The sequence below is a fragment of the Trachemys scripta genome, chromosome 6 (assembly GCF_013100865.1).
Source record: "Trachemys scripta elegans isolate TJP31775 chromosome 6, CAS_Tse_1.0, whole genome shotgun sequence".
NCBI classification, from domain to species: Eukaryota; Metazoa; Chordata; order Testudines; family Emydidae; genus Trachemys; species Trachemys scripta.
The window spans coordinates 30,110,959-30,130,986 of record NC_048303.1 but is presented as its reverse complement, the minus strand read 5'-3'; the positions used below and the strand labels follow the sequence as shown (position 1 = coordinate 30,130,986).

Here is a 20,028-nt window from a genome sequence, read left to right as displayed (position 1 = left end):
CTAAATTTCCAGAGCTCTATTTGCCAACATATATAATTCAACCTATGGTCACTTTAGAAAAATATACACTCGTATTAAGAAGTAACAGTACACTTGATAAAACTATTGTCAAAGAATAGAACAAATATGCCTGACATGTTATGTTCTTTGGAAAAACTGCAGTGGTTTTTGCATTTCAGTGAAATTTGTATCAAGGAGATGAATAAATGCCGGGCTGCTTTTGGAAGATGAAGGCATATCCACATATGCTCATTCTGTAGAAGGAAGGTGACCCATGTGAAAGAAAGAGGCAGCTTTATATTAAAAATGATTAGCATTCTAAATGGGTTTAGAGAAATATAATTTTAGTATCTATGTTTCAGTGCATTATATAACATTTTAAATCTTTGATACAACATAAACAACATTTGTTAAGTGCTTGGTCAGTGAACACATTTTGCATCAATTCTTAAACTTGTAAGTAACAAAGTGTGGTTTGTAATACAATAAGCTTGTCAGTGCTTTTCTAACGACTCTTTTGATAATTATCTGATTAGGCACTTTTAATCTACTGAATTAAATAGCTACACAGTAACTATTCTTGGATAGTTCAAGAAGCAACCCTACTGGCTACTCCAAGATACAAAGTGAGGGTGCCTCTAGAAAACACAACACTTACAGTATTGCTGGGCACAGGGGCAGCTCTATGTTTTTTGCTGCCCCAAGCACGGCAGTCAGGCGGCCTTCTGCGGGTGGTCCGCTGGTCAAGCGGATTCAGCGGAGTTTCTGCAGGTGATCTGCCAGTCCCACGCCTTTGGCGTACCCGCCGCCGAATTGCCGCCAAAGCCGCAGGATCGGCGGACCTCCCGCAGGCAAGCCGCCGAAGACTGCCTGTCTGGCACCCTCGAAGCGACTGGCAGGCCGCCCCCCGTGGCTTGCCGCCCCAGGCACCCGCTTGCTGCACTGGTGCCTGGAGCCGCCTCTGGCTGGGCACATCACTTTGAGAGTCCAAATGTGCATCTGCTTATTTGCAAACAATGTGCAATCAGCTGTGCTTGTAATTATTGTGAGCATAATTTTACAGGCTAAAAAGTCAGATTCTGGTTCAGACACTTGTATGACTTAAGGGATCAATCCTGAATAGTTTTGTTAATAGACATTTATTTCATGGAATGGCCATCTCTACATCTGGATGAACTACATTAAGAGGGAAGAAAAGCCCTTGGAATTGCAAGTTTCATGCAAGCTCTGCAATTGCCCCTTTCCTCTGGATTATCCCTTTGTCAAATATACCTGACTGCATTTGGTGCATGCTCAAGGTTTGAAAGTCTGGCTTAGCCAATTGCCAGTCCATTGTGAGAAATGACTTTTGAATACTTTGTTCTTTTGAAAATAAGGAACATGTTGTAAAGAGATTATGATTACTACTTACAACTTGGTTTCTTGCATAATTTGGGCCGAAGAATTATTTCACTTGATAAAAAATATGAATAGACTATTTTCCCTATACAAAACAACCCAGAATTTTAAAATGGAATTACTCTCCAAAAATGAGTAACAGCTAAAGGTATTTCCCAACATATTACAAAATACTATAAGGTTGTTGTTTTCCCTTTTTAACATCCACCTATATACTTGATTTGTTTGTTGTTGTTGTTTTCTCTTTTTAATAAACACCTTGATTAGTCCATGATGGAGTTTAGAAAATGTTGTGACCATCACATTTATAACTATATTTATAGCTTTACAGTCATATATTTGAGGCAGATATGAGGACAGATCATTGTTTAATTGCAACATATTCTCCTTTGGTAGAATTCTTTATTTCTCCATTTTCTTCTTTAGTGGCCTTTTGAAAAATCCAACCTGTATATGGCAGAAAAAAGAGAATGCAATTCAAAACTGGAATTTTAGAAACATGAGACATTTTGGCAAAGCTTAAATGTTTTTATTTACTGTTTTAATGCTTATAGATGATACAAATTCACTTATCACTGAAGTACAATGTTGCTTTAATGGATTGGAACAATAATGACATATCTCACACTAACAGACGAACTGAGAGCAAAGTTAATGTACAATGATTGCTGAATCATTGTTATGGTGACGGAAAGTGTCAAAGATTTGTCAAGTCTTCAAACAAACTAGAAGACTGTTGAATAAATATTAGTTTACTGTTTAAATTCCAGATTTTCCAGTGGCTATGCATACTAATTACTAACATACTAACTGAGTTTTGGCTTTGAGGAGACTGCCCACTTGTGGCAAAATATTTAAGCACAGCAGTAAAACAGAATATCTGTCTTTAAATTATAATATGAAATTTGAATTGCTGAAGAATATCAAGCCTGAAGTCAATAAAAAATATTTTTATAATGCTACACTCTTCATTTAATTTTTCAGCTAATAACAAATATATTGTTATATTTTGCAGTGTTGATGAGGGCAACAGACAGCTAGTTATACAGCATATTTATTCTACTCAGAATCACCACTTAACAGGCCAGTTTTTGTTAACCTGCAACATGGCACAGACAAAACCTGCTTTTGTGCATGAAAATCTGGTAATGACATGTCTAAAATTATCTGTGAATTTTAGATGCGCAATTTTGAAGATGCAAAGGTAGTGGTGGCCACTTTTGAAAACTGGCCCCAACATATCAAGGTATTTGTTAGTTTTCTACTAGTTCTGCTGATTTTGTAAATACGTAAGCGCTGGAGGTATTTTCAACGTTACTTAATTTTAATTCTGCAATGATTAAGAATCAGTTAATAGGTACTAATGACACAATACCTACATTTTGAAATTCACTAATGATTTTGGTTGCTAAACTCGACACCTTGAAAGGGCCTGGTTTTCAGATAGGGGATGCATAGCACTTTCTGATAATCAGGCCCCTTTAATATGTCTCAAGTCGGGGACCCAAAAATCACTATTCACTTTTGACTTTATTGCCTAATTCATATTTTTAAACATATATCATATAAAAATAAAGGGTTGAGATCAACTGAAGAAATATGAGCAAAATGTTGTGCCTACCACGAGTGTACATGCAAATCAAGTGACTGTGTGTGTGTAAATGGCTAGCTAAGAATGTAATCAGTTTACTTATATGTTCAAATGGCTGTACATATGAAGTAGTGTATCTGCATGGATGAAATTATATGTGGATTCTTGGATATGGACCTCAAGACTCCCACTTTAAAAAAATGTATACAGTTTTATTGTTAAAAGAGAAAAAGGTTATGAATTAGTACCAATATTAAATTTTACTAGCACCATCTCTCTAAGGTACTGCTGTAAGGTATAAAACAGACTGGCAATAGCAAGTGGACTTTATGGAGTTTGACTCTTCTCCCTTTTCATGGTATAGAAATTTTGCTTGGGAAAGTTAGTAACTCTAAGCTTAGTTTACTATTTATGGTTACAACAATGGTCTATTTCAAGAGGTATTAGAAATGGCTTTGAATCATTAAAGGTCTTGCAAGGTTTTAAATGCTTATTGTGGGATGCTGAGAAACCTTAATTCCTACTGAGTTGACTGAGAGTGGAGGGCACCCAGCACCTTCAAGAAGTACTCATAACTTATAAATTAGTTACCATTCTGTATTGTATACCTTAACTACTTCACTGTGGTGAATCAGTGTTAGTGTTCCACAGAGTGGCTCTAAGGTATTTCAGTGAAGCTTTCATTATTTTGATTCTCTGAAGCATGACCAGACTGAGCTGGCTTAGAAATGATTTCACAAGATGGAACAATTTCTTGTTAGTAGGACAAAAGTGCAAAGCAGCACTTTTTCTAAGCATAACTGTGTCAGAACCCACTTTTTTCTGACAAGAACTCTAACTGAATCGAATTTTAATGAAATCTCACTGCTAGAAACCTCACTGGCACATATTGATTGTACTCAAGTGGTTAGAATGGTTTATTTTACTTAGGGAAAAATGAAATTTCATTAAGTATTTATTATGATATTTTACTAATTTAGGGATTTGTTATGTTTGTCAAGTTCTAACGGTAAGAACACAGGACTGAGCCCTTAAACATCTATGTAAAAATCTAAACACAAAACAAACAAATGTGTAGCTTACCTTCCACAATGCAAATATAAGAAGTGCAAGAATCAAGAGTCCAGCAAAGGCACTCAGTAAAATGACCCATAAAGGGATGCTGCCAGGGTGAAGTTCTCTTGAAATTATAATCATGATCTGTGAAAATTATTCGAAAGGTAAATGTTAAAAACAAATATTTTCTCTAAGTAACAAAGTAGCATAACTTGTATCACCTACTGTAGATATTGTATTATGACTTTCAAAAGAACCCTATAGTTTCATTTTGTGGGTAGAATTTAAAGGATGAAAGAGAATTTAACCCTCAATGTGAAAACTGATATTTATGTAAAGTCTCACAAGATGTGTAAAATTCACACAAAGGGCCAGTTTCCTCAAAGACATTACAAGCTTCCTCCAGAAAATCTTCAACATCAACAACCTCCTTCATAACACAATCCCTACCACCATGGATATCATCTCTCTCTATATACCAACATCCCTCACCATGATGGCATCACTGTCTGCCTCAAATACCTACAAAATAATGAACACTCAGAAATCCACCCCAAATGCATAGCCAAACTCATCCTCACCAACAACTACTTTATATTTAACAACAAACACTATGTCCAAACTATGGGAACAGCAATGACTAGTAAGATGGCAATCTCTTTATGGGACACCTCATAGAGGAATTTCTGAAAAAATGCACCACAAAAATTAATGATATACCTGAGATACATCAATGATATTTTCATCTCTGGACAGATGACCTAAACTTCCTCATAGATTTCTACCACAACTTCAACCACCACCACCGATCCATCAAACTCTCTCTACAACATTGTCACATCAGCATCAACTTCCTAAAGACTATGATTGGATTCAACAATGGAACCCTACAGTCAACTATATACAAGAAACCCACGGATTATTACATTTACCATAACAGATCCAACAACCACCTCAGACATGCCAAGAAATCTGTTATCTACAGCCAGGCACTCAGATACCACAGAATTTGATCCAAATAGGAAATCCAGGGTACACATCTAAACACATTTAAATCTGCCTTCACTAAACAAGGACACACCATCAAAGAAGTAGATTGTATCATGGAATGGGCCACCCAAATACCCAGAAGAACCTGCTTCAATATAGGGGGAAAAAAACACTTCACTTACCACACACTTCCTGTTGTTACCTATCACCCCACATGGGGTATCATCTAACAATTATAACCCATACTTGATGGGGACCACATCCTGAAAGAAATCTTTCCCAAACCCTGCCGTCTAGCCTTCAGACAACACCCAACCTCAACAAGCTCCCCACAGACCAGGACACACTAACTCAAAGTGTGACCAGACCCTGTCAGAATAACAGATGGAAAACCTGTGGACATATCTCCACTGCTACAATGATTGGTAGCCCCAGAATAAACCTTTCAAGATCTATGGGTCCCACACATGCCTATCACAACATGTGATATACCTCAGAGTGCATGAAATGCCCCAGCAACAATTATGTAGGTGAAAACAGATAACTGCTACTACTCTCGAATGAACTCACACAGAAAAATGATAAAAGGCAGAAATACCCTACCTCTGGGTGAACACTTTTCTCAGAATGATCACTGTGTATCTCACCTCTCAGTCCTCGTCCTCAAAGGAAACCTGCCCAACACCATCAAAAATGAGACTTGGAACTTAAATTTGTAACTCTGCTGGACGCTAAAAAACAGACTTAATAGAGATACTGGTTTTTATGACCCTTACAACAATTTGTAACACACCCTACTGCTTGCTAACCCTTAATTGCTCACTTCATTTTAAGTGGTCTCCTACAGCATGTGTGAATCCCTTATGCTTAACAATCTGTCCCACCTTGTATTTAGCTCAGACACTCTTGTTTTTTCCTCCAGACCTGAGAAGATTCTGAGATGCTTGAAGGCTTGTCCCATCCACAAACAGAAATTGGTCTTATTAAAGACATTACCCCACCTGCTTGGTCTCTTTCATATCCTGGGACCAACATGGCTACAACAAACTGCAAAGTACCTTCTAATTAGCAGTCACTGTTTTATTTATCATAATTCTGCTACTGACTCACTGTAGTATTCTAATGAACTATATTTCCTGAAGTCTGATGGTGTGCACAACCCCCAGACTGAGGGGTTAAGGAATTACTCTGGGCTCAGCCAGCTTCACCCTGCCACACCTGTAGCAAATGTACCAACTGGAGAAGGAACTAAAAGGCAGGAGAGCAGCTCATTTGGGGGCAGACCAGGGAGAAGGGTAGACCTGCTACCAGCAGTTCCAGGAAGATGAGCTGAGGGAAAGGCAGACTCTCTTCCAAAACAACTGCCTAAAGGCCCCTCCCTGAGGGAAGGGAGGGCCTATTGCAGATACATACTGAGAGAGAAGCATTGCCCTCTCATATGAACTCTGGACTGGGTTGATCCCCTTAATTTTTGTTTGACCTATCCCAACAGGGGAAAGCCTTGGACTGAGCTGGCCCAGGAGGCTGGGCCATACCCAAGGAGGAGGCAGTTGCTCTCATGCTGCCTTACCCCAGATGGCGACCTTGGGACAATTGCAGGGAGGTGATAGGAAGTGGCCCAGGGAGGGCTGCCTTAAGCCTCCCCAGCTGTCAGAACATGGATAGCCCTCAAAGGGCCCTGGGTTGGAGCCCAGTGGAGTGGGAGGGCCAGGGCTCGCCTACCAACAACCCCCCTGCATGTCACTAACCTAACCACTAGGCAGCGCTCTCCTACCAACCAACCCTGAGTGAGGGCTGTCACAATTCTGGCATAAAATTTCCCTGTTTATCAATGGTTGTGATTGACAGATAGGATTTTTAGTAATACTGGGTAATATTTATTTTATTTAAGTTTGTGTTAAGCTCCTAAAAAAGAGATGTGTTCATTCATGAGTACTGAAAATGCATGTGGAAAGGCTGCACACTATGGAGTGTCTACAATACATGCTCCATGATTCAGAAGAGCATGTTAAGGGCTTAGCTTCATGAAAAAGTTGCAGTGGTTTAACTAAATTTGTGATTTTTAAACCAATTTAGTTAAATCAATATTAAAGGCTGTGTAGAAAATCTTCTTATTCTAAACCAGACTTATTTTGTTTTTTCAGTTTTATTTGTAATTGGTTTAAGCTGAACTGAAATAAGAGTGTCCACATAGGGCCTTTCACCATTTTAAACTTAAATTGGTTAAAAAAATTAATTTAAGTTAAAACAGTGCAACTCTCGTGTGCAACAAGGCCTTAAAATTTGTAAACTAAACATTTAACTTCAATCACTTCTTATAATTAAAACAAGGTATTTCTGATTCATATCACACTGTAGAGGTAGCTCCGTTTATCTTCAAGATTATGGTTTAAATTTTAATCTGTGTTTTTAAAGGAATGTATGTAGCAAAATAAAGAAAAAGCTCATGGCTCATCACTGGCATGTAATCAGTTTGTAGTTCTCAAAGCAATATGTACAAGAACTAATTCATTCTGAAGGTCATTCTTTCAGAAATTCTTGGGGGCACTGCATAATAACATACAGTAAGCTTTTTACCCAGGGTTACTAGTGGAGTTATCTAATACAACATTACACAAACCAGAAATTACCCTAGAAAACAATACAATAAATTTATTTTGTATAGTTTTATACAATCTATTCTAAGATGTTTTAAAGAGTTAAATAAAAGTTACAAACTTAAAAAGATAGGATAGCAGAGATGATTATACTAGCTCCCATTAACAGGCAATGTACTTTAATAGGAGCTGATCAGGCCATAGGAGCTTTGCAAATGAGGATTGCACAGCCAGGATAGATGTAGCTTTAAGAAATAAAATCTTATTTTCATATAAATACTCTTGGTAATGAAGAGGAGGAAACAGAATTAGAGGAAAATATTGCATATAAGCAGAATTGTTTCTAGAGGACATTTGTTTTTCCAAGACTACCTAGGACAGCTGCTTTTTAAATTATTAATGTTTTTAAAAGATTCATTTTAAGTGTGTCTCATATCCACATGGATAGGGGAAGCACTAATTTACTGCAATGGTTAGCTCCAAATTAGATAGATAATTTTCCACTTCATATGTAAATTGATAAATAGCATAGTTTTTCTATCATTCAATATTATTTTAAGCTAGTTCTGACTTTTTTTTTTTTTACTCTGAATAGATAGAAAATTATAGATCTCTTCCTCAGAGAAGTGTGGTTCGCTGTGGCAGGTAACATATCAAACATGTCATTAACAGGGTAAATCCTACAATGGGTGCAGAGACTAGGGTCGCACATACCTCTTGTTTTTGATTGGTTCCTCTCAAAATCAGTGATGAGTTTTCACTCTGAAGTAATGCTCTTACACTGAAATTTAAACTGTGAATACTTGCCTGAAAGAAAACAGATTCCATGCTTTATGTTAAATATTTTTAAGATTGAAATTCCAGAGATGAATAACAGCATAGAACTAGGTTCAGGTTGTGAGGTGGTAGGAGAGCAAAATGGAATGATAAATAGAAAAATTGCAGAGAGGCATAGTGGCATGCTACTAGGATTATTAAGTCAAATCTTATTGAACAATTTTAGTAATGAATCTAGACAAGTCGGTAAACAGCACATTAATTCTGCACATGATGCTAAAGTTTCAAACAACAGTGAAGGCAGAGAAATAATGCACATGGACCTATGATCTGATCCTGCAACATGCCAGGCACTCTCAGTACTTGTAGGATTGAACCCCAAGTATAGTTAAAATTATGAGAAAGAAACAAAAAATATGAAATTAAGACTCACATATTTAAAGCCCCGATTCTGCGAAAATTGCACATGTTTACCTTAATTTACCTTAAGCATGTAGGTAAAACTAATGAGCATCAAGTTCAGTGCATACATAAGTGTTTGCAGGAGTGGAGCCTAATTCATCTCCAAAAAACAAGGCAAAGCTTATATATTTAAAGGGAAATGGAGTCTTGAAAAACTGAATTGCTGAAATAGGAGTTTGCAATGTGAAATGTTAGCTAAAATCTGAATACTATTTTGGGTCATATACACAGAGGCATCACATCACCAGGTCCCTTCCAGTTCTATGAGTTAGGTATATCTCCATATATTTGGAGGCAAGGGATAGCTCAGTGGTTTGAGCATTGGCCTGCTAAATCCAGGATTGGGAGTTCAATTCTTGAGGGGGCCATTTAAGAATCTGGGGCAAAAATCTGTCTGAAGATTGGTCCTGCTTTGCACAAGGGGTTGGACTAGATGACCTCCTGAGGTCCTTTCAAACCCTGGTATTCTATGATAATAGTTCTTTTCTATATAGCTCTGATGAAAATGCATTTTTAATTCTGATGTTCTAAGTACCTCAGTAACAAAATATATGTAGGTTAATTTCAAGAGAATTCTTAAAATAGTAAGGGAACAATTTCAAGTACTAGAAGACTGAAGATTAAAAAAATATAACCATCTAAGCATTATATTTGGCTTAATATTGTTTCAAACCCATAGTTATACTGAATGTGGAGAAGGCTTACTTACTTTTATAAAGGTAGGTTTCCATAATCTTAATGAAATGTTCACTTGAGTTATATCAGATGGGGCCAGAGTACAGTTAATAGATGCGTAGTTGTATGTATCACAGTCCTGTTTAAATGTTTATGGACAGGAATTAGTAATTAAACATTTTAATATGACTCTCTAGAATAAAACATCCTATGTATAGACTAGTAATTTGTAATTTGCTATAGTTTAGTTGTGTGTGCTATTAACACTAAAATAATATTGATTACTGTAGTTTGGCTAGACAAAAAAATTACATAGAAATAACCAAACTTACTTTTTAATTCACGGTTTTTGGTAGATTGATCTATGCAGAAACTTGCAACAATCTTAAAATGGAGGCCTATCACTTTCCACCTTACATAGCCATTTCCATCTGGGTAAAGTGCCTGGCAAATGTAACAGATCAGAATGCTTGCATTTTTTATCTACTTTGCATAGTTGGAAATGACTAAACAAAGTTGCCCAGAAGTGGAAGTTCAGGCCGTTAAAATATTACTTAATATTTATTTCATTAGACTAGAAGGATGAGGATAAAAGATTTACACGGATGTAAATAGGCATAGTTCCACTGAAGTCAACGGAGCTGTACTGATTTACACAAGTCGAAGATCTGGCCCAAGGATGTGTAGTTCAGCTTCATGTGCAGCTTTTGCAGCAAGAGCTAATAAAAATGATACCTTTAAAGGTAACTCCTTTAGCTATTAAAATATACTAGATGGAATTATATGGAGCAATGTCTTAATAGTATTTATTAGAAATATTCTATTCAAAACATTCCAGGTAAATACTGCAATGAATGTACACATTTTAGACAGGCTTACCATCACTGTATCTTTTGTAGGTTCTTTTATTTTTGCCAGATCAAACTGCATCCCAGAGTTGATCTTGAATGGATTTATAGGGTGACTGGTTTGGCAGACTGCATTCTGTTAGAAAAAATACCATCTCTCTTACTGCCCAAAGGTCTAAAATAATAATATTCAAAAGCTCCAGAAATAGGTCAGTATTCCTAAGAGTTAGCAACTGTAATAACAAGATCATTTTATAGTATACCCATTTCTATACATTTGTTAATAACCAGAGTATAGAAGAGCAAAATGAAGGTGACATACCTTTTGAAGCATATTATTTTTATTACCTTTCTCATTACAAATATGACACAGTCTTTTATGAGGTATTTTAGGCTACGTCTGAACTGCACACCATTGGCGGTGGTAGGTAGTGTGCATTTACACCTCTACCCCAATATAACGTGACCTGATATAACACGAATTCGGATATAACGTGGTAAAGCAGAGCTCCAGGGGGGCGGGGCTGCACACTCCAGTGGATCAAAGCAAGTTCAATATAACACGGTTTCACCTATAACATGGTAAGATTTTTTGGCTCCCGAGGACAGCGTTATATCGGGGTAGAAGTATAGCTACATGCTTCAGTAAAAAGTTGGATGCTGCTGAAGCCGTTCAGTGCCCTAACCACTATGCCACGCTCTTAACAATAAATGAAATTAATCTTGATATCTTCAAATTATTGTTCAAACACCATTAAATAAAACTAGGCAGGCATTATTTTGTGAATGGCTACATTTCTAGAAATTCTTCAAGAAGGTTTACCTCTTATTCCAAATCCAGGTTATCATTTAGATTGCAATCAAAGCTAAATTTAAGCGCCCATATGTAATCAAATTGAGTCTTTCATTTTCTAACACCAAGCACAAAAAAGGAAGAAAAACATTTAAACTTTAAAATAAAATGAAGGTGAATTCATGTTTATAGTCATAACTTACATCTGAAGATGACAATCCAGTTAGGTAGAGAATGGGGTTTTTGGATGAAGTCAAGTTGGGGAATGAAATCTGTAGAGTGAGTTGTGGCACTGGAAAGTGTTCACCTTTTTCAATCTACAAGAAACAAGAACAACTCTGTATTTCCTGTATTTTTTGACAGCAAAAAAACTTCAGGACCAGACTCCAAAGAGAAACTGCTGAGCTCCAGTTCATTTGCAAATTTGACACCATCAGATCAGGATTAAACAAAGACTCTGAATGGCTATCCAACTACAGAAACAGTTTCTCCTCCCTTGGTGTTCACACCTCAACTGCTAGCAGAGCACCTCACCCTCCCTGATTGAACTAACCTCGTTATCTCCACACTGATATATACCTGCCTCTGGAGATTTCCATTACTTGCATCTGAAGAAGTGAGGTTCTTACCCACGAAAGCTTATGCTCCCAGTACTTCTGTTAGTCTCAAAGGTGCCACAGGACCCTCTGTTGCTTTTTACAGATTCAGACTAACACGGCTACCCCTCTGATACAATACTCCAGGTGTGGCCTCACCAATACTGAATAGAGAGGCATAATCACTTCCCTTGATCTGCTGGCAATGCTCCTACTAATACAGCCCAATATGCCGTTGGTCTTCTTGGCAACAAGGGCACAGTGCTGACTCATATCCAGCTTCTCATCCACTGTAATCCCCAGGCCTTTTCTGCAGAACTCTGCTTAGCCAGTCGGTCCTCAGCCTGTGGTGGTGCATGGGATTCTTCCTTTCTAAGTGCAGGACTCTGCACTTGTCCTTGTTGAATCTCAGATTTCTTTTGGCCCAATCCTCCAATTTGTCTAGGTCACTCTGGACCCTATCCCTACCTTCCAGTGTATCTATCTCTCCCCCCGAGCTTAGTGTCATCTGCAAACTTGCTGAGAGTGCAATTCATCCCATCATCCAGATCATTAATAAAGATGTTGATCAAAACCGGCCCCAGGACCAACCCCTGGGGCACTCCGCTTGATACCGGCTGCCAACTAGACACTTAGCCATTGATCACTACCCATTGATCCCGACAATCTAGCCAGCTTTCTATCCACCTTACAGTCCATTCATCCAATCCATACTTCTTTAACTTGCCGGCAAGAATACTTTGGGAGACCATATCAAAAGCTTTGCTAAAGTCAAGTTATATCACATCCACGGCTTTCCCCATATCCACAGAGCCAGTTATCTCATCACAGAAGGCAATCAGGTTGGTCAGGCATGACTTGCCCTTGGTGAATCCATGTTGACTGTTCCTGATCACCTTCCTCTCCTCCAAGTGCTTCAAAATGAATTCCTTGAGGACCTGCTCCATGATTTTGCCGGGGACTGAAGTGAGGCTGACTAGTCTGTAGTTCCCTGGGTTCTCTTTCTTCCCTTTTTTAAAGATGGGCACTATATTTGCCTTTTTCCAATTGTCTGGGACCTCCCCCGATCACCATGAGTTTTCAAAGATAATGGTCAATGGCTCTGCAATTACATCAGCCAACTCCCTCAGCACCCTTGGATGCATTAGATCTGAACCCATGGACTTGTGCATGTCCAGCTTTTCTAAATAGTCTTTAATCTGTTCTTTCACCACTGAGGGCTGCTCACCTCCTCCCCATACTGTGTTGCACAGTGCAGCAGTCTGGGAGCTGACCTTGTCTGTGAAGACCGAGTCAAAAAAAGCTTGAGTACTTCAGCTTTTTCCACATCATCTGTCACTATGTTGATTCCCCCATTCATTAAGGGACCCACACTTTCCCTGACCATCTTCTTGTTGCTAACGTATCTGTAGAAACCCTTCTTGTTACCCTTCACATCCCTTACTAGCTGTAACTCAAATCGTGCCTTGGCCTTCCTGATTACACCCCTGCATGCTCTAGCAATATTTTTATTCTCCTCCCTAGTCATCTGTCCAAATTTCCACTTCTTGTAAGCTTCCTTTCTGAGTTTAAGCTCACCGAAGATTTCACTGTTAAGCCAAGCTGGTTGCTTGCCATATTTGCTATTCTTTCTGCATCAGGATGGTTTGTTCCTGCGCCCTCAATAAGGCTTCTTTAAAATACAGCCAGATCTCCTGGACTACTTTCCCCTTCATATTAGCCTCCCAGGGGATCCTGCCCATCAGTTCCCTAAGGGAGTCTAAGTCTGCTTTTCTAAAGTCCAGGGTCCATATTTTGCTACTCTCCTTTCTTCCTTTTGTCAGGATCCTGAACTCAACCATCTCATGGTCACTGCTGCCTAGGTTGCCACCCACTTTTACTTCCCCTACCAATTCTTCCCTGTTTGTAAGCAGCAGGTCAAGAGGAGCATGACCCCTAGTTGTTTCCTCCAGCACTTGTACCAGGAACTTGTCCACAACACTCTCCAAAAACTTCCTGGATTGTCTGTGCATTGCTATATTGCTCTCCCAGCAGATGTCAGGGTGATTGAAGTCCCCCATTAGAACCAGGGCCTGTGATCTGGAAACTTCAGTTAGTTGTCCGAAGAAAGCCTCATCTACCTCATCCTTTTGATCCGGTAGTCTATGGCACACACCCACCATGACATCATCCTTGTTGCTTTCACCTCTAAACTTAACCCTTCATAATTATGTAGTCAGCCAATGGTGAAAGGGAGCATGAGGTGAGCTCCATTACTTTTATTCCAGCAGCAGACAGGTATTAATTGTTCTCCAGAATTAGCAAATACAGTTTACTGTGTGTCTGATGAATAAATAGGTGGATGCAGAAAGAAAGCAAGAGAAAGAAAGGATTCAGTCTGAGTTTCCATTTTGACATGTTCTACATTTCTTGCCACTCCCTTGTATAGCTCATCTGCTTTCCCTTTAGGACTCGTATTACATGAGTTCCTTGTGACTTTTCTTTCTCTTTTGAACTCTGTGTTCAAGTCCAAAACAATGCTCTAACTTGGGAAGCAGTAGAAGAGCCATTGTTGGGAAAAGGAAATGGCTTTTGGCAGCAGTACTGGCTGGCTCAAAGGAATGTTCTTCCCCAAAGACCCTTAGTGCAGCTCTAAAGCAACAGCCTTCTTGCAGCTCCACTCCTTCCCTATCTCAGCTCAGTCTGACTTGTTTCTGATATCACAGTGGCTTCTCTCTTTCTCATTCTCTCTCTCTCACACACACACACAAATTTCTGCTCCTTCTGAATTGGCACTCTGCAGGAGGGGGTAGGGAGGAGGACTACCACTTACAAGCAGGGTCCCAAGCTAGAAGCAGGGACACTCTATCAGATCTCTGACTACCCGCTCTGCAGCCCCTCAGCTCCTGCCTTTATTCAGTCAGGTAGGGTTTAGAAATCAGACAATCCCGCCTAAAACATTCTCTTAATGTTAAAATTAAGACAAAGATTGGAGAATACTGTATCTAAATGTTAATGTTTAAAAAGTATGGGTGGGATATAATATAACAGAGGAATAACAATTTCACCTTTATAATTACTGTATAGAAAGAGTTAGTCCTTTCCCAAGGCCCATCTATTACAGATGGAAAGTTGCTGATTCAGACTTTTCAAATGGATAGGACTAATATTCAATGCTAGATTTAAAACTGGGAAACAGGGATGTTTTAAGGATAATTAAAATCAGTCCTGCTACAATGTGAGGGATTTATAGCCCACTAAATGGCTTTTCCAGCCCAACTATTCTACTTTGCCATCTTCATTTAATTAGAAATGCAAAGTCCTTAGAGCATTGTACTTCCTTTCTTCAAAGCTGGCTGGTTTCTGGAAATATCAATTCTCAACAATAAATACAAACTGTAATGAATTAAGGGCAGCTTCTAGTTTCAATGGCACATGTTTTCCCATTGACCATCTGGAATGGCTCCATGGCCCACAGATCACATTTGAATACCGCTGATATATAATATTTTGAAAGCAAAAAGCACAAAATGCTGCTGTAGGAGATTTAATATGTTGCATATGTGACACTTAGGTAATAGGTTAGCAAAGGACATAAATGCATTCAACCAAGTTCAAAAACATAGAACTAGTCCTTTTACAATGCCACTGTAGCTCCTGTTACTTACCGTATATTTTATGTTAACTTCATCCCCAATGTTTTCAGTTGTATTAATATAAGCAGGAACTGTATCATTTGCTGCAATTATAATATGGCATTCTTTGGGATCTTTGAAATTACTGTGGGTTAAAAAAATAACAAAACCTTTATAATCATGCACTCTAAGTTAATTATAAAGATCTTTTTGTTACTTAAGTTAATCCTCCAAGGCTAATTTTGTTACTAAGTGTGCTACTATTTCCATTAATAGTAAGTGTGCTACTATTTCCATTAATGCAGAAGTCATTGGTTTTCTACAAAGTGCTTGTCTTTTTAAATATTATGTACATTACAAATACCTTGTTTGGTTAAAACTATATCAGAACAAATCATTCATAAAAGAAAGATGGATTCAAGGCCTGATTCTACACTGCCTTGCTCAACTTGAGTAGTAAGTACTTCATGCCAACCCTAGTGCCATGCAAAATGGGCAGAATTCCAGTCAACAAACAGAAAAGAGCAAGGAGGATAAAAACAGATGGGCCAAATTTAGCTCTATTCTATATGGGCAGGACTTATATTTAAAGCTCGATTTGACATCCATTTATTAGGGATGATTTAAGTCAATGAAGTAACGCAAAGAGCGGGAAATGTTTTTCAGAAGCACAAAAGGGAGTTAGGCACTTAACTGCCTTAAGATGCTTTGAAAATCCCAGTTGGAATGAATTTAGCCTAATCATTTACATATACAAATATACACACAGCACATCCCATATTGATATATGTAGGCATACCCTGTACACATATTTCTAAGGATAGAACTCAACTTAATTTCAACTGTTCCTGAGAGCAAAGAATCCATTTTTACTATGGCAGAACCCTTGAGTTAAAAATGTATATGTGAACTGATAAAAGGCTTTTGAGAATCTGGAAATTAAGGCTAATTTATGAAATCTTATAAATAAAATACAATAGAGGGCCAATACAAAATGCTAGTTTTCACTGGGAGGGGAAAGCTGTGCTTTCTAATGCACCTGACACACCTCTGAATGAACAGAACAAAGTCTGAGAGTCAGCAAAAGTTGCTATTGCACTAGTCACTATAAATCACATGCAAATAAATAAAAAGTGGCTGCAGTCTGCTATGGACATTGTCTGGTCCATTTCAATAAACCCCTTGCCTTTTATTCACGAGACCAGTGTTTGTCTTTTGTGTACATTACCAAGTACAAGCTAACATAGTCTCTTTAAATGTTTGTTGTATCCCATACTAGAAAATTAAGTACAGAAAAACATTAATACCTGAAAAATTTTAATCCTATTTCATATTTTACTGGGATTCTAATGTCTCCTCCATTGTCAGTCAGGGTCTCAAGTGGTTCTTCGCTGTCACTAGAACAGAACACACACCACTCTGGTCAGATTATGATACTCCTCAGTACACAGTACGTATAGTTGGTGGGGAGGGCTCTGAGAGACTGAAATACCTGCAGCTGTGGATATAAAAAACCCCACTGGCCACTTCAAGTTAATTATGGTCTTTTAAAAATAAATTGAAATGGCTCTTTCCAGTAAGTAAAAGGTACATACTGCATTAGGCCAAAGTCAAAATTACACCCTTGTAGAAATGAGAATACAAACTGCTGTAGATTGAAAATAGCTACATTATATCAAGTAGGGGCCATCTCCATCACACAATCCCTGTAATTTCCTGTGACAGCATATATTACAGGCAGGTGCAGTACAATTTACCCATGCAGCTATGGCAAGGCACCTCAATCTTGACTTGCTGCAACACCATTGCTATTTAAGGCTGAGGTCTCTCTCCTTGGCAGAGACTGCAAATTGTATTACAATGTATGGTCATTTTGTGATCAGAACAGATGTCTTCTGTGGTTGAGGCTAGCAAATCTGATTCACTTGTGTCTCATTGGCCTCTATAAATGAATGTCCATTTATTTAATCTATCTCATTTGATAGCCTCAAACCAACCAATAGTTCTGTACATCTCTAAAGCTGGCCATTCTAGACATTCAATATTCTCTTTTGAACAAAAAAACCAAACCAACCCCCCCAAAAAACATCTCTGTCATATCAGCTGGAGTGCAAGCTATACAGTGACTAAAAGGAAAGCTTGAGATATAAAAGCAGTAATTTTGGTAACTAACCTTGTTACATACACTTGAACAGTAGCATTTTCCAGAAGATAAGAAGCATTGAATTGGAATACTATTCTGAAAGAAATCTGGGGGAGAAAATATATTTTAAAAAGATAGTAAGAAAAGGAGACTAAAACTCAGCTAAACGTTAAAAGGTATTCAGATGAAAACTGGCTAAATTCCTAAATCAAAAATCTTGGAGTCCACACTCAGTTTTTAGTCCATCTAACTGAATGAAGCGACAAAGAGTCCTGTGGCACCTTACAGACTAACAGTGTCTGATGAAGTGGGTATTCACCCATGAAAGCTTATGCTCCAATACTTTTGTTAGTCTATAAGGTGACACAGGACTCTGTTACTTTTTACAGATCCAGACTAACACGGCTACCCCTCTAACTGAATGAGTAGGATTTTGTCCAAAATAAAAAGGAAATCCAATAGCAACCAGATTATTACACTGCAGGGCCAATTTTTCAAAACTGGTGACCCAGAATAAAATTGAATATATAATGTGTGTAAAAAAGGTCATTAAAATAAAATTGCATATTTAAATTCTAATTTGTAAATTTAATTTCCTTGATTTAAGAATCCTACATCTGTTGATCCTGAGAGCCTGGTACAACAGCTATCAGGCCTATGGGGAGGGATCTGTACACAAAGCCTTGGTAGTATAGCTGGAGTGGGCTGTTTCCCTTCCTCATTTAGAAGAGGCTGCTGAGTTTTCATTTCTTCATACTAATGTGATGGCACTTTTAATACATGGCAAAGGTACCTAGAGTGTTGAATAAGCATTTTTTAAATCTATTGAATAAATCTAAACAAATAAAGAATCCTGAATTTTACAACAATTTACTGATGACTATAATTAAGGCCAATATAGCCTAACATGGTCACTTGGAAGGTTTTGGAAGTTCTGTTCTAAACATGCCTCTCAGCATCACTAGACAGATTACACTATAGCAGTTTTGGTTTAATGAAAATGTAGCATTTGGTAATTATGTGATATAACAAGCTTATAGTTTGTTAATCTGAAGGAGTTTGAATTCAAGCTCTTTATTTCTCCATTGGTTTAATTGTGTGCACAACTTTTGTATAACAGATCCAGAGAACATTGTCTGGGCAATTTGAGCATATAAGGAAGTCAGGAAGAGGCCTAGAACAGGAATTTGCTGGGACTGTTTATCAGCCAATTATTGTTAATATCGGAATGCAAATGAGGGTATGAAACATCTTGATTTTCAGATTGAGTGGGAATTGAAGGACTCTAGCCACAGACCTGGCAATTTCAGTGGGGAAGTAAAATGAGAAGACTCTTAAGTTGTGAATGGGAACAATAAGTAGTGGGTTTTGTCCTGATTTGTCTACATGGTAAGAACAGCTTATCTAGTTGCTACTGGTCAGAGACTGGAATTGGAAAAGTGTGTATGTTGGTGTGTGTGAGAGAATCTAAGGTAATTTATTATATCTACACAAGATTTGGTGTACCCCAAAGGAATAAGACATTTTATCCTAGAGCAATTTATTGTCCTTATTTTAAGCTATTTTACAGACATTGAAGTCCCAATTTAAAATGCTGCATTTGGACATTTGATTTAATCACTAAAGAATACATCTGAGCTACCAGAAATTTATTCCTAAAATATAAAGAAATAGGTTACAATTGTTTAAACATTTCTTGTGCAAAATGTTGAGGTTATAGAACATTTTCTTTCATCTAGCTAATTTATATTTTGTAAACTCAGCTAGGTCACTCATGGAAAGTCTAAAAGAAACTGAGATTTCATATGAATATAGTTTTCCACACCACAAACAGAGCAATGGGCTACATCATTAATGTAGAGGTTATAAGCCACTCTGTGCTGGAGAACTCCTTGAACACCATCTCTAGCATTGATGCCTCACTTCCAAAGAGCCAGGACAGAGTTAGTAGGGACCTGGAGCCAGTGTAGCAGCACAAGGGGTGGGATTCACAAGGTACTAGGGGATTAAATTTCAGGTTTAGGTACCTAAATCTCTATTTCAGGCTCCACTGTGATCCACAAAACTCCTGCTGAACCCTTAGGCATGTAAAATCAGTGCCTATATTTCCAGGGTAAAAGCTCTCTCTGGGCATGTGCACTACTGCCTCACTAGAAGAATCCAGACACCTATCTCTTGAGTAAGCCCCAGAGCGATCTGGGGAAAGTTTGATGTTTGCCTGTCTATCTCGCATGTGAGGGTTCTTTTTTCATTGACATGAGTTGTTTGAGATTTAGATTTGAGATTTATTTACATCTAGAAACCTTAATTGGTGCATAAATACATAACTGATCAGGATGGACAGCTGCCATACAGGGCTGCTGTCCTCTCCAAAAATATTCCATTAACAGTTTCCTACCTCTTCTCCAGACTTTAGGAAAGGGTATCCCACTTTACAGGTAATATTGTGATTGGATTCACAACTATCTTTCTGTATATCCTAGACAGA

General features: G+C 38.1%; 1 protein-coding gene across 2 annotated transcripts in view; it reads right to left on the bottom strand.

Annotated features, from left to right (window-relative positions):
- Positions 1-1,749: 1,749 nt before the first annotated feature.
- Positions 1,750-20,028, bottom strand: part of ITGA1 (integrin subunit alpha 1) — a 124,081-nt gene continuing 105,802 nt past the window's right edge. For both annotated transcript variants that reach the window (XM_034774419.1, XM_034774420.1), the window contains 10 exons: positions 19,939-20,019; positions 17,571-17,647; positions 16,705-16,794; positions 15,431-15,542; positions 11,391-11,504; positions 10,426-10,530; positions 9,581-9,685; positions 8,347-8,439; positions 4,073-4,189; positions 1,750-1,845 (listed from right to left, as the gene is read on the bottom strand). In XM_034774419.1, the coding sequence (XP_034630310.1) occupies positions 1,801-1,845; positions 4,073-4,189; positions 8,347-8,439; positions 9,581-9,685; positions 10,426-10,530; positions 11,391-11,504; positions 15,431-15,542; positions 16,705-16,794; positions 17,571-17,647; positions 19,939-20,019 (939 nt within the window). In that variant the 3' untranslated portion in view covers positions 1,750-1,800. The remainder of the gene's footprint in view (positions 1,846-4,072; positions 4,190-8,346; positions 8,440-9,580; positions 9,686-10,425; positions 10,531-11,390; positions 11,505-15,430; positions 15,543-16,704; positions 16,795-17,570; positions 17,648-19,938; positions 20,020-20,028) is intronic.